Source organism: Calliphora vicina, chromosome 5, assembly GCF_958450345.1.
Source record: "Calliphora vicina chromosome 5, idCalVici1.1, whole genome shotgun sequence".
Taxonomy (NCBI): Eukaryota; Metazoa; Arthropoda; class Insecta; order Diptera; family Calliphoridae; genus Calliphora; species Calliphora vicina.
Window position 1 is genome coordinate 72,839,513 of NC_088784.1, and position 23,949 is coordinate 72,863,461.

Here is a 23,949-nt window from a genome sequence, read left to right on the forward strand (position 1 = left end):
CCACATTGTATCACAGCAATCAAATGAAAAACAGACTGAAGAAATATTATGAATGAATGACTAAATAATGACTGACTGAATTGCTGATAAAATATGTATCACAAACTATTAGCACATACGGATTTACAGTACTTTTTTACTGCAAGTCAATTCAATGGATTTTACGTTACACAGTGGCGTAAAAAAACTACATATTGATTTCAACGTCACAAAATTTCCGACTTAAAAACCAAACTTGCAAATATATTAAATTAAAATTCAGTTATAACTGAAATTAGCGTTACCTTTTAACCATTTCGAATCATTAACCCACCTTGATTACAAGAAGTTTAGAACTTCTTGTGTAAAACCATTTATTTTCATATCGACCCACTGTATGTTACGTTATTTTAGTTTAGTTGTTTCTGTAGTTTACTTTCTTTTTTTCTGTACTTTTCTTTACAGCAGAATTTTTCGTATTTGTAATTTACTGTATTTGTTATTTACGGAAGTGTATGTAATTTTGCAATAATAATTTAAAAAAAATAAAATTTAATTTCTTTTTTATTTGATATGTGGTCGGTTGGTTGGTCGAAACAATAAATTTCTTTTTGATTGCCCTTTAAGCCGTTGGCTTCTTTCTTGTACTCTTTCTGTTTTAATTTAAGCAGAACATTACGTACATGTGTTGTAAATAAGTAGTGTAGAGTTTTACTGTACTGTACATAGTTTTACTCGTATTGTTATGTTGTAATAATCATTTTACACCTTTTTATTTTTTATTTTGTTTGATTTTAAAGCCGGAAAAGAAACAACAACAGTTTATAATGCACTTTTTATTTGTATTTATTATTTTCACTATTTCGTAATGATCAAACTAATGAACCAATTGTAGGCTCAGTTGTACAGCGAGGGCTATAATAATGAATTCAGTAAACAATTACTCGTATTGGCGAAGCAGTTAAGGAAATAGGAATGTATTGTTTCATGCTTTTCGAAAAATATTCTCCTTAGAAGCCGTTCAGTAAGGGAATAAATGACAAATTGTTATATTCTAAACAATACACCTTTAAATTATACTATGTAAATTAAATTAATATTTAAAACTTAAGACAATGATTGTAATTGCAGATAAGTTGTTATCACTTAATATTTTATAAATTATCACAAAATCTAAAAAAAAACGAAACCGATCGGTTTTCAATTTTTTAAAACTGAAACCGCGGTTTTGAAATTCTTCGGTTTTTTTGAAAATCTAAATAATATGTTTGTTATTTAACATCGAAATTTCGACATATTGGATTTTTATATACATACTAGCTGGCCCGGCAAACGTTGTTCTACCATACAAATTATTTCTCGTGAATATTTTGGTTGTTTAATAAAAAATAACGAATGTATTTTAAGTGTGTGGGAATGGGAAGATGACCGCTGATAAAAACAAATTTGAACCATTTATTTTTTCAATTTATATATTTCATTAAAATAAAATTTAATTTTTCATTGTTTGATCTCTTAAAAGTTAAATATAAAGCGAAAAAACTAGGAAAATTAAATAAATGATATTAGCATATTTCTTTTGTCAATCCGTCTTTAGCTAACACAAATAAGCTCGATGGTTTGCCAACGCGAGAACCTATTCTCGTACTTACCAAAAATATATAAAAAAAATGTCGAAAAAATTGCTCATACAAAATACTAAAATCTCGACTAAAAAGTGGGGTTATAGGTATTTTTTAATGCCAAATAAAAAAAATGCTAAAAAAAAGTTTTTGGCTAACAAATTCAAAAAAAAAAATCTGAATAGGGACGCCCTAATGACCTAGATAGAAATATACTTTACGACCTATTCTCATAGCTCAGAAATACACATACAAAATTTCATAAAAATCAGTTGAGTCGTTTCGGAGGAGTTCAAACACAAACATTGTGACACGAGATTTTTATATGTATGTATGTATATTAGATTTATTTTTTGGATTTGAAAACTCATAAAAAAAGCATTTATAATAATTTTTGAAATTTAAACAGACTGTTATGTTTTTAATGAATAATAGAAACAATAATTTTGAAAAAATAGATTTTAGTGTTGGGTGTATGACTTAAAAATGCAGGATTTATAATAGATAGTGAATCATTTGAACGCGGTTACCAACGATCCGTCATATGCGGGAAGTTTTGCTTTACTTCTTTAATTTAAAATGGTGAATGTATTCCATCGGTTTCAATGTGCGAGAGATGGTTTGTGCGGTTCAGAAGTGGGGATTTTGACACGGTAGACAAAGATAGCCCAGGTCAGAAAAAAAATTTGAAGACCAAGAATTAGAGGCATTACTCCATGAAAATTGTTGTCAATCACAACAAAAGCTTGCGAAATCATTGGGAGATACTCCCCCGAGGGAGGAGGTACAAAAATATATCATAACTAAATTTGGAACTTATATAGATCTAAATGTCCTTAAATCAATATAATTTTTTATTTCCAAATACCGAGATTCCTATAATGAGGAACATGTGTTCCAAAAACTGAGTTCTTTTATAAAAGTGCCCACTGTGACGTTATTTACCATATGCTAGTAAAAAAAAACTACTTTTTCGGAATTTTTACCAATTTGATTTTATTTTTTTTCGGAATTTTATCACAAATATAGCTGATATTCTAAAAAAAAATGTCGACCCTCCCTTGGCCCGTCATATCTAAAAAAACGAACAAAAATCGAATAAAACTAAATAAACCTAAATATCTCATGAACTACAAGAGATAATTTACATGTGAATGCATGTAGATCTTCTCAAGGACTATTTATATTTTAAATTTCAGATCATTTGGATCATAAATAGATTTTTGGAGATTTTTTTAAACTTTGGTGTCTTTGGTTGCGCAAAATTTTTTGTAGAATACTTCGATCAAAAAATTAATAATTTGGAGTAAAAGTTTATTTTACCAAAAATTTCTTATTTGGGATTATGGCATTCGATATCAAGCAAGAAATTTAATACATTTTTTTGTATATTTTTTATTAAATAAATTAAAATTTATATATATTTTTTATCTTTTTAGGTAAGTTTGATGAAATTATTTATTACGTTCAAAACATAATGGTAAGTCTAAAAGAAACTGAGAATATTTTACATCACTAAAATACTAAATAAGAACTTATACATCAACTAAAAAATAAGTTATTATTAGACAGAGCTTCAAATTAATTAATCCAATTTAGGCTTAATTCACTAAAATCTTAATTCAGAGTTCAAAAATGTCAGCAATTCATTCCATAATACTAATTCTTTAGCTTCATTCAAATGTTTTTTTGGATTCGAATCGAATTCATTCATTGTTGAATTAAATCATAATTAAATTTATTCAACATTTGAATGGTTATATTTTTATTAATTCAAATCTCATTCGAATGTTTTTCATTGAATTTGTTTTGGTTTAGATTTTACTCAATTACACAAGAATTTAACAAGATTTAAAAAAGATTTTTTAATAGATTTAAATTTTTAGCTTTTATTTTGAAACATTTGTACAATATAAATTTATTCAAAGTATTGGTTATGACCTTTTCCCATCTTTCTGGCAAAGGAATGAATCAATCCAATATCGGATACTCTCTCTCTGGGAAACTTCCCAACCACTTCATTCTAAATAGTTTTTAACAGCTATTGCATAAGGTGACCGAGCTTTGTTATGATGGAATATTACTGTTTCATGTTTAGCCGCATATTCTGGCCGTTTTTCGTCCAATGCTAGCTTCAAACGAATCAGTTGCGTTAGGTACTGGCCTGATTTCAGCAGCTCATAATTGATAGGATCCTTTTGCTCCCACCAATTACAGAGCATTACCTTAGCGCCATGGATATTTGGCTTTGGTGTCGATTTGTCTGGTTGGCCGGGCTTCACGTACGACCTATTAAGCTTCAGGTTATCGTAATGGATCCATATATCATCGCAAGTTATGATTCGGTGCAAAAATGATTTTCGGATTTTCTGATACGCAAAATCGTGTTCAAGGTATCTCAACTTCAATTCGTATGGTACCCAATTTTCCTGCTTTTTGATGAATCCTGCTGCTCGCAAGGGAGTAATACCTCTAATTCTTGGTCTGAGCGATCTTTTTCTTCCGTTCCCAATTTCACCACTTCTGAACCGAACAAACCATATTTCGCGCATTTAAACCGATGGAACACAATCACCATAAGCTTTGGTGACGCTTTTTTGGCACAATATTCGACATTTTCGAAGCAAAAAAATAAAAAACGTTGTTGTTTACATTATAATGTTCAATAACTAAATGACAGACAAGTTATATAAAAAAAAAACCGCATTCGAAAGATCTAATAGTAAATTCCACATTTTTAAGTAATACACCCAATAATTAGAAAATGTATCATTCAAAAAATATTATTAAGACATTTTTTAATGGATTTAAATTTAAAAAAAAACTTGAATGATTCAGTTAGGAATTAGTTCTTTAAATTAATGAATTCAATACTAAGGAATTAAGCCTATTAATTCCTAATGTAATCGTTAAGAGATAAAATCAAATTTGTTTTTGAGAACTGAATTAAGAATAAATATTTTTGAAACTTTGGTATTAAACTACTTCAATGTAATGCAGACGGTAGATTATCCAAAACCGAAAACCGGTCAACCGGTTTTTTTATCTTAGTAAACTCAACCGGTTTCGGGTTTCTTTAACTTTTTCTAAAGCTCATTTAAACATATTTTTGAAAAACTCTGATACCATTGCAAAAATATTGTTTTATTTTATAGAAATTTGTAGCATTTGACAATATTTCGTAAAAGATATAAAACAATTGCATAAAGATAGAACCTTAAGAATCAAAAATTTTATATATAACCGCTTTATATTTAAAATTTTTGATTCTGTTATTTTAAAGACAAAAACCGAACTAGTTTAAACGGTTTTTTTAAAAGACAAAAATCAAAACCGGTTTTTTCAAAAATACACTTTCGGTTAAACCGGAATCCGGTTTTTTAAATTTGTCGGTTTTTTGAACACTCTATCAGACGGTATATAGTAAATTGTATTAATAGATTTGAATTAAAGAAAATTTGAATAATTAAATAAGGAATTAATTCTAAAAATAATCAACCCTATCGGCAATAACATATGAAATTTTGTTTCCATGAAATATTCATTTCCCTCAAAGTGAAAATTGCTATCGTGATATTCCTCCCATGAATTTTCATTCACAATAGTTGATTTTGTTCGCAACAGCTGTTTATTGTTTACAAAATTCCACTAAAAATTTCACAACATGGGGAATTTTTTCACGTGAACAATGTTGATGAACGAGAAATGGGAAAAGGGAACATATTTCATGTGAAATATTGATTCGCGATAGGGTTGAATGAATTCTCCAGATAATGAATTCAATACGTTTGAATTAATAGGTAATGAATTCTTTATTGGAATGATAAAGAGATAAATTCTAATTTTATTTTGAGAATTGAATTATGAATTAATACATTCGAAACTTTCTTATTATGCTACTTCTAAGGAATGCAGACGGTATGCAGTAGTCACTGAAGTGTATATTATTCAGTAATTGCATGTCTTTGCCAAAATTTTACTGTTTTTTGATTAGCTTTTAAATAGTTACTATTGTTTGACTGCTCACTGTAATTTAAAAAAACATAACTAAATCACAAAGACCTACAAACAACTATAATAATACAACGGTCGTGATGAGGAAGATGGTGATGATGATGATTTCTGTTGTTTTCTAATCAAATTGTAACACTTACTCTACTAATTCCTCTATATTTATGGATTTTAATGTTTTTTTTTACCTTGATGATCGTAATGGTGAACTGTTATGGCAAATATCTACCTTTTTTCCATTGCCCCCCGTCCACTATCTTTACAAAACCGTATTAATGGCATTTCTTTTTGGAATTTATTTCTCTTAGCTTCAGTTACATTTTACTGCTGCAATAAGTTACAATTTCCACTATTATTTTTCTATGTGACCATTGTCATTATATAATAATACTATTTAACATTCAGTTACATAAACGCAATCATAATTGTTATTTTAATGTATTTTTAATGTTTAAAAACAATTGAGAAAGAAAAGAAGAAATTCTCGTTTTTTTTTGTATCATAAAAGTGTTTAGAGAAATATTAGTGACAAAATTGGTACTTAAGGGGTACATAAGGTTCACCCTACATACAAATTGGTTCCCAATAAGCATTTTTACGGGAATTCAAGTTGAAAGCAAGTGCAATTCAAGCCTTGAATTATTGTCAAGCAATTGAATTACAGTTGTATTACATTTTATTTCAATACCATTCTTCTGTAAAAAGGAAACATAAATTCAAGCCATATGTTTTTCAAGTTAAAAACATAATTACATTTGTGACCATAATATTGCTAACCATAACTGAATCATTTTTTTAATCATATTCTGGTTCAACTATCATATTATAATAACAGCACAATCATTATATGATTCTGTCAACCATATTATGATTCCACTTCAACCACAAATATTATAATAAACTATAACAAGATGATAAACAAATACCCCACTACCTACAGTAGGGTATAACCAATTTTGCTTAAATTTAATAAACTTTAAAGACAATTTATTATTGTTATTAGCTTTTTTGTTTTGTACATTTTTCTAGTAGCATATTTAAATTTATAACCTTTCTATTACATATTTTAGTTTTGTAAATGTTAATTTTTTGTTTATAACTTCTTTGACTGTCGGTTTCGTTTGCCTAAATATGTACATAAATAGTAAACCGCCACACGCTGACTTTCTTCATTTACATAATATCAATCAAAATATTTATAAAAAAATATCTAATTAAATATTTTGCTTAGAAAAAAAACCTAAACGACAATTATTTTACTACAAAAATTTAAATGAATGAACAATAAGAGGAATGAAAAAGCTGGCCCTCTTTTTTGTTTAGTGTTCGAGTTTTATTGTCTCATAATTAAAAACAATTTTATAGTTACTATTTTTTCCAAACATTCATCCATATATCTTTGTTTTGTGTTTTTTTCTTTTTGTATTTAATTAATTAAACTTGTTTGGCCGGCAGGAAAGCAAAACATATTCAAATTATGTTTAAAAGTGCATATAAATGGTTAAATGAAATTATAACCCTTTAAAAGGGGGGTTTAGTGGACAAATCCGTCATATTTTACTATTTGTAAAAAGTAGTTTTTTTTACTACTATTTTAAAATTGAAAAAAATATATGGTTTTGAAATCTCTGTTTTATATTAAACAAATTCTACGAATAATTTTACATTATAAACTACTTTTTGTTAAATAGTAGTAACTATTTTAGTACTTTTTAGACAATTTTTTTATAAAAGAATTCTTATTAAAGTTAAAATTTTTGGAAATCTTTTGTTATACAAAACAGTAATTAATTCAATACTTTTTTAAAAACGTAGTATTTTTACTACTATTTTAAAATTTAAAATTAAATATATTTTTGATATCCATGTTTCCATTATTAACAAACTATATGCAAAATTTTATATAATTTACTGCTTTGAATTAAATAGTAGTAGCTTATTTACTACTTTTCGGAAAATAAGTATTAAAAAATATAATTTCCTTAAAATTAAATTTTTAGAAATTATATTCCATACAAAATAGTAAATTTTTCCGTCCTTTTTGAAAAACGTAGTATTTTTACTACTATTTTAAAATTTAAAATTAAATATATTTTTGAAATCCATGATTCATTATTAACAAATGATATGAACAATTTTACATAATTTACTACTTTGAATTAAATAGTAGTAGCTTATTTACTACTTTTTGGAAAATAAGTATTAAAAAATATAATTTCTTTAAAATTAAATTTTTAGAAATCATATTCCATACCAAACAGTAAATTTTTCAGTACTTTTTGAAAAAAGTAGTATTTTTACTACTATTTTAAAATTGAGAAATAATGATGGTTTTGAAATCACTGTTTTATACTAAACAAATTCTATGACAAATTTTACATAATTTAATACATTTTGTTAAATAGTAGTAACTAGTTTAGTACTTTTTGAAAAAAATTATTAATAAAAATGATCTCTCATTAAAGCTAAAAATTTTCGGAAATCTTTTGTTTTATAAAACAGTAATTAATTCAATACTTTTTTGAAAACGCAGTATTTTTACTACTATTTTAAAATTTAAAATTAAATATATTTTTAAAATCCCTATTTTATTATTAACAAATGATATGACAAATTTTACATAATTTACTACTTTGTATTAAATAGTAGTAGCTAATTTACTACTTTTTGGGAATTAAGTATACAAAAATATAATTTCCTTAAAATAAAATTTTTAGAAATCATATTCCATACCAAACAGTAAATTAGTCGGAACTTTTTAAAAAAAGTAGTATTTTTACTACTATTTTAAAATTGATAAATAATGATGCTTTTGAAATCACTATTTCATACTAAACTAATTCTATGACAAATTTTATATAATTTACTACATTTTGTTTAAAAGTAGTAACTAATTTAGTACTTTTTAGAAAATTTATTTATAAAAGGATCTCTCATTAAAGTTCAAATTTGAGGAAATGTTTTGTTATACAAAACAGTAATTAATTCAATACTTTTTTAAAGACATAGTATTTTTTACTAATATTTTAAAATTTAAAATTAAATATAGTTTTGAAATCCTTGTTTCATTATTAACAAATGATATGAAAAATTTTATATAATTTACTACTTTGTATAAAATAGTAGTAGCTAATTTACTACTTTTTGGAAAATAAGTTTAAAAAAATATAATTTCCTTGAAATTAAATTTTTTGAAATCATATTCCATACAAAACAGTAAGTTTTTCTGTACTTTTTAAAAAAAGTAGTATTTTTACTACTATTTTGAAACTGAAAAATAATAATGCTTTTGAAATCACTGTTTCATATTAAACAAATTCTATGACAAATTTTACATAATTTACTACATTTTGTTAAAAAGTAGTAACTAATTAAGTACTTTTTGGAAAATAAGTATAAAAAAATATAATTTCCTTAAAATTAAATTTTTAGAAATCATATTCCATACAAAAATGTAAATTTTTCCGTACTTTTTGAAAAAAGTAGTATTTTTACTACTATTTTGAAATTGGAAAATAATTATGGTTTTGAAATCACGATTTCATACTAAACAAATTCTATGACAAATTTTACATAATTTACTACATTTTGTTAAAAAGTAGTAACTAATTTAGTACTTTTTGGAAAATAAGTATAAAAATATATAATTTCCTTAAAATTAAATTTTTATAAATCATATTCCATACAAAACAGTAAATTTTTCCGTACTTTTTGAAAAAAGTAGTATTTTTACTACTATTTTGAAATTGAAAAATAATAATGCTTTTGAAATCACTGTTTCATATTAAACAAATTCTATGACAAATTTTACATAATTTATTACATTTTGTTAAAAAGTAGTAACTAATTAAGTACTTTTTGGAAAATAAGTATAAAAAAATATAATTTCCTTAAAATAAAATTTTTAGAAATCATATTCCATACAAAATTGTAAATTTTTCCGTACTTTTTGAAAAAAGTAGTATTTTTACTACTATTTTAAAATTGGAAAATAATTATGGTTTTGAAATCACGATTTCATACTAAACAAATTCTATGACAAATTTTACATAATTTACCACATTTTGTTAAAAAGTAGTAACTAATTTAGTACTTTTTGGAAAATAAGTATAAAAAAATATAATTTCCTTAAAATTAAATTTCTTGTATTCATATTCCATACAAAACATTAAGTTTTTCGGTACTTTTTAAAAAAAGTAGTATTTTTACTACTATTTTGAAATTGAAAAATAATGATGCTTTTGAAATCACCGTTTCATACTAAACAAATTCTATTACAAATTTAACATAATTTACTACATTTTGTTAAAAAGTAGTAACTAATTAAGTACTTTTTGGAAAATAAGTATAAAAAAATATAATTTCTTAAAATTAAATTTTTAGAAATCATATTCCATACAAAACAGTAAATTTTTCCGTACTTTTTGAAAAAATTAGTATTTTTAAAATTTAAAAATAATAATGATTTTGAAATCACGATTTCATACTAAAGAAATTCTACTACAAATTTAACATAATTTACTACATTTTGTTAAATAGTAGTAACTATCACTTCAAGTGTTAAGAAATTCAAACTATTTCTAATACAAAATCCACGCAAAATAAAACAATGTATAAAAGCGCACTTTGAAAGTAAATAAAATGACACTGTTTTTTTTAAAAAACATACACAGGTAATTGTTGTTTCTATTTAAAAATATGTTTTCATGTATGTCATATAACCAAAACAAAATACACAAAGTAAAACAATAAAGATATTAAAAAAAAATTATATTTTTTGTTTAATTTTTTTTCAAAAAACATGTCCGTAAATTAATAGGACGACAAAATAAAAAAAAAACTACACGATTACATGACCAACTTTAATAATTATTTTTATCAATTTAAAAGAAAAAAACAAATAATAAACATTGATCATAACAATTAGACAAATTGTCATAATAACTATTACATCATGTTTAAACACTACCTCTCTTTTTACACTTTAAATAATGTCCCATTATTTCGTAGATAAAAGCCATCACAGCAATGAAAATTCCCAAGACCCAGATCAATAAAATGCCAGCAAAATTAGACATGCCCAATTTTACGGGCCCATTGTCCTCCATATTCGAATACATGGTGGCCTCGACTTGCTTTTGTTTTTGAACATTCAAATTTACAGCCACTATACGCCACTCCCAGTACTTGTCCAAACCCGCTGAGTGCCACCAATATATCAGCTGATCGAAACGTTCCAACAAGGGCCAACAGCGTTTAACAAAGGCCACAGTATATTGAAAATATAAATCTTCTTTCATGATTTTCAAATGTTCAATACTTTGTGATGACAAATAGTCACCAATGGCATAATGACCTGGTAAGGAAAAATTTTAATTAACAATAATGAAGATGGATTTGTAATCTTACCAAATGGCAAACGTTCTACTGTAAAACCCATATCGGGTCGTGTCATGGCCAATACTTCCAGTTCATCATCGTTAAAGATAAAGAAATTATTTAAAATGCCATTCATGCGTTGCTATTTGATAAATAGAGAGTATTAAAAACAAACTATAATTAATATTTCAATTAAAGTACCCACATCATCGGAATTGCGTACGGCTGAAACCCAGGCTTCTGAATTGGCAGCCCATTGCAGTTTGTGATAGAGCATGCCGTCCACTGTATCGGCAGCTTTTTCGTAGCTGTAATTTATATTTAGATTTTCAATATTTTACGTTATAAACCAGCTTATGGTATTTATTTTTATACCCTTCACCTTCATGAGAAGGGTATATTTAAGTTTGTCATTCCGTTTATAATTTCCAACCCAATAAAGTATATATATTCTGGATCCTTATCGATAGCGTAATCGATTAAGCCATGTCTGTCTGTCCGTCTGTCTGTTGAAATAAATTTTCTGAAGACCCCAGATATCTTCGGGATCCAAATCTTCAATAATTCTGTCAGACATGCTTTCGAGAAGTTTGCTATTTAAAATCAGCAAAATCGGTCCACAAATGGCTGAGATAAGAGGAAAAAAAACCAGGACAACCTCGATTTTTGACCTATATCTGGATTACTAAGTCATTAATATAGACAATATGGATATCTAATGATATTTCAAAGACCTTTGCTTTGGGCCTACATGGGTCAAAATCGGAACAAATATTTTTTAACAAGTATTTTTTTTACTAAAAAAAAATTTAAAAAACCAAAAATTTTTTTTTAAAAAAATTAAAAAAACAACTTTGGAAAAAGTTGTCCATCTGTCTGTTGAAATCAATTTTCTGAAGACCCCAGATATCTTCGGAATCCAAATATTCAATAATTCTGTCAGACATGCTTTCAAGAAGTTTCCCATTTAAAATCAGCAAAATCGGTCCACAAATGGCTGAGATATGAGGAAAAAACCAGGACACCTCGATTTTTGACCTATATCTGGATTACTAAGTCATTAATATAGACAATATGGATATCTAATGATAGATATTTCAAAGACCTTTGCTTTGGGCCTACAATGGGTCAAAATCGGAACAAATATTTTTTAACCCGAATTTTTTTTTTCACCAAAAAAAAATTTTAAAAATAAAAAAAAAAATTAAATTAAAAAAAAAAGAAATTTTAAAATTTAAAAAAAAAAATTTAAATAACAATTCGAAAATTTTTTTTTTCCAAAAAATGAAAAAAATAACTGGAAAAAAAATAAATTTTGTTTACCTAAAAATATTTAAAATTTGTATTTTGAAGTATAATTTGGTGAAGGGTATATAAGATTCGGCACAGCCGAATATAGCTCTCTTACTTGTTTATTCCTACAATTATCTTGTAAATTTCAAAATTATATTTAAGTACCTCTCTGCATTTGACAAAATATCAGCAGGACTAATAATAGTACTTAAATCCGGGCTGATATTTTGCCATAAAATCAGCTTAGATCTTTATATTTTTACTGGTTTCAAGTCCCTAGACTTACCTTGGTATTGTCAAAATACTTGCCAGTCCACCTCCATAAATACTTGTTAAAATTATATCGTTCATGAAACAGGTAAACAATAAAACTCTCACCGTAAATGACCACACATACGAATTACCCGATTGTGAGATAAATAGTTTTAAGGTCGTAGCATAGGCGAATTTGAAACTATGATACCAGCTGACTTCTTCCGCTGATAAATTCGATTCAAACTTGTGCGCAAAACTAAGACTTATAATTTCAATTATCAGATAGGCCAAAACCGCCAACCAGAGAGTGAATTGAAATGGCTCTAATGGTAGCAGCCAACTGGTTAAACGTCTGAAATAAACAGAAAATTATTAGAAAATTAAATCGTACTAAATTCTAAAAACTTGCCTAGGAGCTGGTACTAGACACGTAACACCAGAACGCGCCAAATACATGGACATGTCCAGCTGTAAGTAGTCAACATCCCTGGTAAAATATATAAAGAGAATAGTTTTATATTGAAATATTTTTTTAAACGAAATTCTTTCTTCGAGAGAGATCACATAGATCATGGCTAGATCTTCTTAGAATTTTATAAAGACTCAGAATATACAGTGCCGGTCAAAATAATAGCACCACAGAACCTTAAAGCAATCAACATGGAAAATATTTTTATTTTCATCGTTAATTAATCTCTATTTCTTCTATGAGTAAAGTTTTCTTTAAGAAAAATTAACCTTTCAATTAATTATATGGTATTTTTGAAAAATACCCAGATTTTGTGCAGTCAAAATAATAGCACCATCGTAAGAAATTGTCGAAAAAATATAGAATATTTATGTTTTCGATTTAAGAAATCGCCATAATATTATAATTTGAATTAATTTATATCGAAATGAATAAAATTAAAAACAAAAAAAATAATTTTACTTTTCTAACAAAAAAGTGGTGTATGTGAGCTCTAGTTCAAAAAATTATGATTTCTGAACATACAAATTAGCTTAATTCTGTAAAAAACTATTCATCGATATTTAGAAATGGTTTTAAAAAACATTGCGTTGAAATAAAAATTTAAATTTTAGGTTGCGAAACCGCTTGTCGCTTTTAATCTTAACACTCTTGGCCCACCGTTTCGAAAATCAGGCATTTCTGTTCTGCACGGTGGTCCAAAGTGGCGACTAGTGTTGTAGTTATTCGCTGACCATTACAAGAACAAAATTTAAATTATTTAAATCCTAGAAAAGTTTTACCAATAACAATATAACATCCTCTATTAAAGGTAAAATTTCCAAAGTCACATTACCATTTTTCAACATTAAGTACCAAAAAACTTCTTGGTCAAATAATTAAACAAATTATATTGTTTGATATCAGACTTCTATAGAATGTCCTCCGAATCCAATTTCAACCAATATTTAAGATAATATATTCATATTTTCTTACAAACACACAGATTTTGAAATTATAATTTGATCGTGGTTTTTCTACGATAACATTCGAATAATATATTGAATATGTGGAATAAATAATTCAATATTATATGATCAAATGCTTGATAAAATTATACTCAGATATAAATCAAATAAATTATGACCCTAGGAATGATCTATGGAATGATAAATTTATATAAATTTGGGATTTAAGCTAAAAGGTCAATGTCGTGGCACAGGATGCGATATTCCCAAACTTAATTTTATTAAAAATAGATGGCCAAGAGTCACAAAAAGGGTAAAAGGAAACCAAAAATATTTCAGAACTTATTTTGGGGAATGAAAAAATATATTTGGCATACAAGTTCGATACAAAATTTTATAATCTTTATGGGTAGGTGGTGGTCGGTCTCTTTTTTTGCCAAAAAATACAAGAACAAAATGCAGCAATATTTTACTTTTACTAATAATGTATTAAGAACGTTACAAACCATAATAATTGTTACTAAATTAAATTTTGTCCTGGTTAATTTTTGTTTATTTTAATCGATTTCTATCTTGGTGCTATTTGTTTGACTGTTGAATTTCGTAGGTAGTTATATATTATGTAGTTTTTCTTTAAAATTTGCATCTAATTTTAAAAATTATTTTGAATGTTTGAAAGTTTATTGAATTAAGCATAAATTAATACAAAAACAACTAAAATTAATTTAACAGTTTTTACGTAATATTATTATATAACAATATGAATGTCGTGGTGCTATTATTTTGACCGCAACTGTATATACTTATGTGGATCAACGACAAATATTTGTATGTGTTACAAACGGAATGACAAAATCATAGTAGTTATATTTTCAAGAGAAATAATTTCGCAATTTCGTATTAACACCATTTCAATACGATCACTTTTTACTACAAACTCTTGAAATAGTAATAAAAACAAGTAAGAGAGCTATATTCGGCTGTGTCAGATCTTATATACCCTTCACCAAATTATACTTTAAAATAAAATTTTCAAATATTTTTAGGTGAACAAAATTAAAATTTTTTTTTTTATTTATTTTGCAAATTGTTTTTTAATTTATTTTAAAAAAGTTTTTTAAAATTTATTTTAAAAAAGTTTTTTAAAATTTATTTTAAAAAAGTTTTTTAAAATTTTTTTTTGGAAATTTTTAAAAAATTTATTGAAAAAAAAATCGGGTTAAAAAATATTTTTCACGATTTTGAGCCATTGTAGTTTCAACTTACTATACCCTTATATACATCGTTGCAATGGACTTTGAAATATCTATCATTGAATATAAATTTTCGAAATTGTTTTTTTAATCCTTTCTAACACCCACCTTAAAGTATACCGATCGACTTAGAATCACTTTCTGAGTCGATACATATTATTTTTTCGGCCCAAGGACCAAGCCTATTGAAACTGGCTGAAATCGGTCCATTATTTCACCTAGCCCCCATACAAATGTCCTCCCGAAATTGGACTTTATCGGTCATAAATGTTTAATTTATATATGTATCTCCACAAATTGCGCTCCAAATAAGTTTTATATATACAAAATTCATGACATCAAATTTTATTACGATCGGTCCATAATTAGTCATAGCTTCCATATAGACCCGCTTCCGAAAATCACTTTAACATGCATAAATCGTTTAAAAATGTCGGTATACTCACAAAATTCAACATAGTTAACTTCAATATAGACATAAATCACACGTCCTAATTTCATGGTGATCGATCCATAATTGGTCATAGCCCCCATATAAGGCCCACTTCCGAAAATCACTCAAAAATATAAATTATTGAAATTTTAAAAGAAAAATGTTTTTGCTCTTTTACTTAGTGTAGGGTATTATATTGTCGAGCTTGACCGACCAACTTCCTTGCTTGTTTTTTTTTGAAATTTATTGAAAAAAAAATTTATGACAAAAAAAGTGTTTGATGAAAAAAAAATTCGGGTTAATAACTATTTTTCCCGACCCATTCTAAGTCCAACTTACTATAGCCTTATATACATCGTTCCAATGGATTTTGAAATATCTATCATTAGATATCCATATTGTCTATATTAATGACTTAGTAATCCAGATATAGATCAAAAATAGGCCAAAAATCGTTGTTATCCCGGTGTTTTCCTTATATCTCAGCCAGTTATGGACCGATTTTGTCGATTTTAAATACCAACCGAGCCGGAAGAATTCCCGATATATTGAAGTATGAATCATGTATGTAAGTTATTTGGGGGCTAGGGGAAGTTGATTTCAACATACAGACGGACAGACGGACAGGTCATGGCTATATCGATTTCGCTATCTATAACGATCCAGAATATACATATATACTTTGAAAAATGTAGAAATTACAAACGGAATGACAAACTTGCCACTCATGGTGAAGGATATAATAAAAGCGAATAAATGGTGGACAAAAATCCCACCTATTTGCTGTGTACAGATCTCATCATTAGTTACTTACCAGGAATACATGGCTCCTATAGCAATTTCCGCCATATCTTTGACCACCATACCCAAACTGAAATCTCCGGTTAAATTAGGATATACTTCACCCCAATCCGTGGCTTCCGCTTTAAAAAACATCAGCATTATTGTAGGTAGCTCTTAGCCCAAATAATTTCATTTCTTACTTACAACTATCAATCCACACAGTACAATTATAAATTTCGCAAAAAGTTGTAACCACCCGAGCCTCTGTGCCATCTATTTGCACGGCCCCCAACGAAGAACCACCAAAAGCCAAATCATAGGAATTATTATCATTTTCTCCATAATTTATCACAAAATAGGGTCTATAACCAAAACCGGCTATGATTACCTCACGTCCCCTTAAATTGTCAGTTTTATCGGGAAAGAGAGAGCGATTGTAGAGAAAGCTTGAATTTTCAGCATAAAATTTATCTAGAAACAATAGAGTACCCTGTTTTTCTGATTTGGGTCCATAGTATTTGTTAGTTTTTAAATTGAAAATATCCGAAGAAGAGGAATCGTCCATGGAAACCAACAAAATTGAGTTTTCTTCTAAAAATGTTTAAGAAAATGTTTACTTAAGTTTTTGCAGAAATATATAATGAGACTACCTTCAAAAAATGTAAGTTGTTCGAAATTCTCTTCAAATTTTTCTTCTTTGTAAGCGAAAACGAAACGATTTCTTTTGGAACGCCAGTCGGAATATTGGCTGGCATTAATAAAACTTTCAATGAAACCCAGAATATCGTGTTGAAAAGCTATAAAACTCTGTAATATAAGATTGGGAAGACAAATTGTTTTGAGTTTAAATGGTTTATTAAATTGTTTATTACCTCACAATGTGTTTTCTCAATGGCCATGGTTAATTTCTCCGTTAATTCATTATAACTGAGACCATAGTCTGTTAGCTTATTTTCCATTGCCTTAAAGTCGTCTATATCATTTTCAAAAGATTTTTGTAAATTATTTAAATTTATATTTATGACAGCATAATATTCTAGAAAATTATTTGTTTTTAAATCGAATTCCACCTCAGAATTCCATATCAGGCATATGGTGGTATCTTTCAAATACAAATGAGCTGCAATGAAATAATGTTTAACTTAAAAAATATTGTGAATTTAAAAAATGACTGAAATAAAGAAAATAATTCATAAAAAACAAGTAATAGTTTCCACTATGCCACAAAAGAACTGTTCATCTTTTGAGGCCAAGGATGAATCAAAACAATTTCGGATATTCTGTTCTAAAGTGAAACGTATCAGAGAGAGCGTTCAGCATCGATCGAAACAAATAATAGCTAGACGGGGCATGGTCTGGACTATAAGGCGGGTGAGGCAAAACTTTCCAAACATTTGTACAATATAAATTTATTCAAAGTACTCCCTTTGACCTTTTCCCATCTTTCTGGCAACATATGGATTCCGAGGATTCTTTTGAGGCCAAAGATGAATCAAGCGAATTTCGGATACTCATCTCAGAGAGAGCGTTCGGCATCGATCGAAGCAAATAATAATCGAATGGAGCACGGTCTGGACTATAAGGAGGGTGAGCCAAACCCTCCCAAACATTTCATTCTAAATACTTTGTAGCAGGTATTGCAACTTGTGGCCGAGCGTTGTTATGATGGAATATCACGGTCTTATGTCTGGCCGCATATTCTAGGCGTTTTTCGGCCAATGGTTGCTTCAAACGAATCAGTTGTGTTCGGTACAGGTTCCCTGTGATGGTCTGACCAGATTTCAGCAGCTCATAATCAGCAGCTCCCGCCAAATACAGAACATTACCTTAGCACCATGGTTGTTTGACTTTGGTGTCAATTCGGCTGCTTGGTCGGCCTTCTCATACGATCTCTTATACTTCGGGTTATTGTAATAAGGACTGAGATCGAAAAATTCTTATAGTTTTGATTTTTTTTATTTGATTGAAATTATTGTTACAACTTACAAAAAATATAATTTTTATAGTTCTAATCACTAGTGATGAATTTTCGAACTTTTTCCGGAAACTCTTCCATTAAGGTTTTTATTGAGCTTTCTGTCACTTTGTTCGAACAGGTTGTCTATTTCCCTTTAAAATCTACGTCACTTTTGGACACCTTTTTTGTGCTCTTCAATTCGCTTTTAACAAGAGCCCAATATCTCTTCACTGGCCTTAGCTCCAGGAGGTTTGGAGGATTTGCCTCTCCTGGTACAAATACCACATTATTGTTCTTGTACCACTCAAGACCTTGCTTACCATAGGCCGAAAAAAGGGGTCTTATGAATGGAAGCATCCTCTTTTATAAATATTCCTTGATGTAAATTTCGGTATTTATAGAGCCCTTTGTAACAAATGTTTGGCTTCTTTTGCCGCAACTGGTGTCAAAAAGTCTATTTTTCAAACACTTAATTTCAAAAATCAAATGATGCAGTTTTGTAGAGAAATGTTTAAAGATGAAATGTACACTGATAGTTTTAAGAAACATTTTATTTTATTTTTAACAAATTGAAGTAAAGTCCGTGCAAGGGTGTTATGCACAAATTTAGTTATATTTTCACCCAATTCAGTGGTTTATATATGTATAATTTTCCTAATAATACCATTTACCTTTAACATATTTGAAAAATATAACATTTGGTGATATCATAAACCGTTAAGAAATTATGGCCATATTTATAAGCCTCTAAAAATTATTTTATTTGTGATTTTCCATGGAGAAAAAAAAATGTAGCCCCACTTTCTCCCAAGCTGTTTGTTTAATAAAATGAAAGGTGGGATTGTCTTGTTTCGATTAAAAAAAATAGTTTTCGGAAGTTTTCGGAACAGGTATATCAAAAAAATTCTTATCTATGTATGGGTTTCATGGGCGGTTGGCGTGACCGATTTTATTGAAACTCGGCTTTTGTTCCTTTTTTGTTTCAGTAAATGTATGTACCAAATTTATAGACTTTTGCGTGGATATAAACAATTTTATGCGAAAAAATCAATTTGGATTGTATGGGCAGTGGGCGTTGGGCATGGTCGATTTTTATTTTTTTTTATTTTTTTTTTAGTTTTCCATATAATTCTCGGTGCCAAATTTCAGCACTCTACGACCACTCCTTATAGTTTTTGCAAAAAAATGTATGAAGCCATCCCTCTGTGCTGCTTATTGGTTGCCATACCAAGAACTTTTTGGGAAAAGGTTCTGCTTTTGGGTCCTAAACTTTCCTACAACATTCCCTCGAGCATCAGCAACATAAAAATATTGACCCGGAAGCTGCGAAAAATTTTCCAGAACATTCGTTTCGTCATCCATTATGTAGCAGGTATATTTTTTGTATAAAATTTGAATTAAATTTCCGTGCTCTGTCTTTAGCAGAGTTGCTGTCAGGAAGTTTTTGAGCCTTGTATGTTTTTAAACCTGCATTGGATTTAACTTTTCGTACCAAATAGTCCGAGTACTGAGCTAACCGGACTGCTTTCCTACCGGAAGTTGTGGGAGTTCTTTTGAAAATGATTTCTATTTATTTGCTTTAGAAACATTATGTGGACCATTACTTCTACCTGTACCAGGTTTTCTATCAACGGACAAGTTCTCCCGATACTGTTTAATAACATTGGAATCAGTTTGACGGCAGACCTTTGATTGCTTGGCCAACTTTTTGTAGCACCAAGTTGGGTTTTGTTAAAAAAAATTTAATAATTTTAGTACGCACTTTTTTCTGGTCACTCAAGTTAATCAGATTTAGAACAAATGAACATAATTGACGTTAAACATAATAACTGACATGCTTTACAAAGGTAACTTGATAAAAAAAAAATCAAATTATACTTGGGTTAAAAGTTTAAATGAAAAACGATCCATTTTTCATCGCAAGTAATGATTGGGTGCAAAAATTATTTTCTTTTATAACGTTCAAGCAGCATTTCGGACATACAAAATCATCTTTCAAGATCTCTCACCTTCAATTCGTATGGTACCCAATTGTCCTGCTTATGGATGCTCGCAAACATTTTGAAATTGCTGCTTGAGTAGCTCCCAATGATTTTGCAAGCTCTTGTTGAATTTGTCAACAATCTTCATGGGGAAATACCTCTAATTCATGGTCTTCAAAATTTTTTGGCTGGCCTGGGCGATCTTTGTCTTCCGTGTCAAAATCTCCACTTCTGAAACGCACAAACCATCTCTCGCATGTTGGAACCGATGGAACACATTCACTATAAGCAATAGGTGTGCTTCAGCGGCACTTTTTTATACCCTACACCACCATAGTGGGGAGGGTATAATGCGTTTGTGCAGATGTTTGTAACACCCAAAAATATTAGTCTAACACCCACCTTATACCGATCGACATAGAATCACTTGCTGAGTCGATTAAACGTTGTCCGTCCGTCTGGCTGGCTGTCCATGTAAACCTTGTGCGCAGAGTACAGGTTGCAATTTTGAAGATATTTCGATCAAATTTGGTACATATTATTTTTTCGGCCTAAGGACCAAGCCTATTGAAACTGGCTAAAATCGGTCTATTATTTCACCTAGGCCCCATATATATGTCCTTCCGAAATTGGACTTTATCGGTCATAATTGTTTAATATATAAATGTATCTCCACAAATTGCGCTCCAAATAAGTTTTGTATATACAAAATTCATGTCACCTAATTTTGTCACGATCGGTCCATAATTGGTCATAGCTCCCATATAAGGCCCACTTCCGAAAATCACCCAAAAATACAAATTATTGAAATTTTAAAAGAAAAATGATTTTACTCTTTTACTTAGTGTAGGGTATTATATGGTCGGGCTTGACCGACCATACTTTCTTACTTGTTTTTTATAAAATTTGAATTCAATTTCCTTGCCCTGTCTTTAGCCTCTAAATTTTTAGCAGAGTTCCTGGCAGGGAATTTTTAAGCATTGTATGTTTTTAAACCTCCATTGGCTTTAACTTTTCGTACCAAATAGTCCGAGTACTGAGCTAACCGGACTGCTTTCCTAACGGATGTATTGGAAGTTCTTTTGAAAATGCTTTCTATTTATTGGCTTTAGAAACATCAAGTGGAACATTCCTTCTACCTGTACCAGGTTTTCTATCAACTGACAAGTTCTCCCGCTACTGTTTAATAACATTGGAATCAGTTTGACGGCAGACCTTTCATTGTTTGGCCAACTTTTTGTAGGACCAAGTTGGGTTTTGTTGAAAATATTTTATAATTTTAGAATAATTTTTTTTTCGTCACTCATTTTAATCAGATTTAGAACAAATGAACATAATTGACGTTAAACTTAATAACTGACATGCTTTACAAAGGTAACTTGATAAAAAAATCAAATTATGCTTGAGTTAAACTTTTCGATCTCAGTCCTTAGATCCAAAATGATTTTTGCAGCATTTCGCAGCAGCATTTCAGACATGCAAAATCGTCTTTAAAAGTCTCTCAGCTTCAATTCTTATGGTACCCAAGTGACCTGATTTTGGATGAGTCCTGCTGCTTGCAAACATTTTGAAATTGTTGCTTGAGTAGCTCCCAATGATTTTGCAAGCTCTTGTTAAGTTTTACAGCAATCTTCATGAAGTAATGCCTCCAATTCTTGGTCTTCAAAATTGCTTGGCTGGCCTGGGCGATCTTTGTCTTCCGTGTCAAAATCAGCACTTCTGAAGCGCACAAACCATTTCTCACCGATGGAACACATTCACCATAAGCTTCTGTTTGCTTCAGCGACACCTTTTTTCAAATTAAAGAAGTAAAGCAAAACTTCCCGCATATGACGCTTTGTTGGTAGAAAATTCGACATTTTCGATGCAAAAAAACTTTGTTGTTTACACTATAATGTCCAATAACTAAGTGAGAATAAATGACCGATATATATGTACCCTTCAAAATGACATAAACCGAATTCAAAAGATACGCCATCTATTGTAAATCCCGCATTTTTATGTTCTCTTGGTATCATCGTTTAGGCCCTATCGTGTTTAAACGTCGATCGGATAAACATTTTGCCAAATCGAATCTATTTTGCCCATTCTCAATACTAAATATTTATAATCAACAGAGAAAATTTGTGGAAAATGTCATCCCACTATTTCCTTCCCTTTGGGCCCTATCGTGCCTTCAACAGACGGGAATATTTCGAAATGTTACACATGGAATGACAAACTCTTATCTTTTTAGTAATGGGTATACAAATATTAAAACTTTTCTTAATTCTTTTCTTTTTATTTACTTATTGCACTAATAACTTGCGACCAGCAGAACACAGTTGACAACATTTCGAATGTTTGCACCAAATTAGAGTGTTTTGTACTTTTCAATATTTTAAACTATTATGACAATTGATATGTTCAATTTATAACATTTTATATGATTTTATTGCTACATGTTATAGCTTTTAAATAATTTTATTTGTTTAACAAATTATCCTTTGGTAATTTAGTTGTGGCGAAATTAAGTCATTTTTTTGAGGAACAATTATTTAAACAAACAAATTTTGTGAAATTTTGTATGAAACATTTATGTTCAATTACTAGACTGTATCAAAAATAGATACCCAGAAAAATATCTTGACATTTTACTGTATTGACTACCGCTTGTATTACTTGGAAGTTGTTAAGTAATGTATGGCTTATAATCGGATATATATAGGTACATATATATTTACCAGGCAGCTGGATAGCCTTGTTGTAAGTAAATTGGCCTGTCAGTCTGGCTTTGGGGGGATGATTCCCGCCAGTGACCCTGGTCTGTATCACTTCACAATTAACTGAAGATCGATCATTGAACAATGGCACCAAATTTATGTCAAAAGAAAATTTTAAATTTGTTCTCTCTGCATATCGCTATCATTCTGTTTCTTTATCTCTTGATAGTGATATGTATATTAGACCGTCTCACTTTTAATTTTTTTTCGAAATTCCTTCATGAACATCGATTTTCTTAATCTACTCTAAAAACCAAGAATTTTGGTGTATAACACTTAAATATGGATGAACGGGAAGTGGTCTCTCAAATCGTTTTTTCGTTTTTTTAGGCAAAATGCATTTTTTCCAAAAAAATAAAAAAATCTTGCTTTAGTAATTTGCTTCTAATTTAAGCAGTTCATAACAGATTTGAACCTAATTACATGCATTCGAAAGCTAATGAAATTTCCTAAATATCTCTTAAAGTAACATTGCCATTTTGTTCGATGGTTTTTTATTCATAGCATTACAAATTCAGATTTTCAAATACAAATTTATCATTTTTTTTAATTTTTGCTTACCTTTTCTTTTATAAAAATTGAACGAGGAACAATTTTTATATTCTATGAATGCACTATGGTAGGAAATTTAAAAATGAAGATTTAGATGTAAATAACAGTAGCATTCTGTTAAGAAAAACTGCAGTTTTAGTTGAAATGATGAAATAACTAAAGTTGTTTATTTGTAAATTTGCTTCAATTTCATAATAAAGTAAGAAGAGATTGATGTTGGTTTTTTTATTTTTTCAAATTTGATAAAATTGTACTTTTGTTGGAGGAAATGG

General features: G+C 28.8%; 2 protein-coding genes across 8 annotated transcripts in view; one reads left to right on the forward strand and one right to left on the reverse strand.

Moving 5' to 3' along the window:
* LOC135961080 (guanine nucleotide exchange factor DBS) overlaps positions 1-23,949 on the forward strand; it is a 272,808-nt gene that overhangs the window by 163,833 nt on the left and 85,026 nt on the right. The gene's annotated exons all lie outside the window — the stretch shown is intronic.
* On the reverse strand, positions 10,571-22,697 carry Ir41a (Ionotropic receptor 41a). Its single transcript, XM_065510763.1, has 10 exons — positions 22,652-22,697; positions 17,297-17,544; positions 17,075-17,231; positions 16,629-17,015; positions 16,456-16,564; positions 12,949-13,026; positions 12,571-12,891; positions 11,197-11,299; positions 11,022-11,133; positions 10,571-10,968 (listed from the first exon to the last, which is right to left on the reverse strand). Exons 1-10 carry the CDS (start codon positions 22,695-22,697, stop codon positions 10,571-10,573), a joined length of 1,959 nt encoding a protein of 652 aa, XP_065366835.1.

Bases quoted from the DNA above. Each gene is read 5' to 3' on its own strand.
- Ir41a (XM_065510763.1), bottom strand. From the start codon at position 22,697: ATGTTGTCAACTGTGTTCTGCTGGTCGCAAGTTATTAGTGCAATAA. The intron at 12,892-12,948 runs GCAAGTTTTTAG...TGTTTATTTCAG, and splicing joins TGTCTAGTACCAGCTCCTAG to ACGTTTAACCAGTTGGCTGC. The intron at 11,300-12,570 runs GTAAGTCTAGGG...TATAAATTACAG, and splicing joins AGTATTTTGACAATACCAAG to CTACGAAAAAGCTGCCGATA.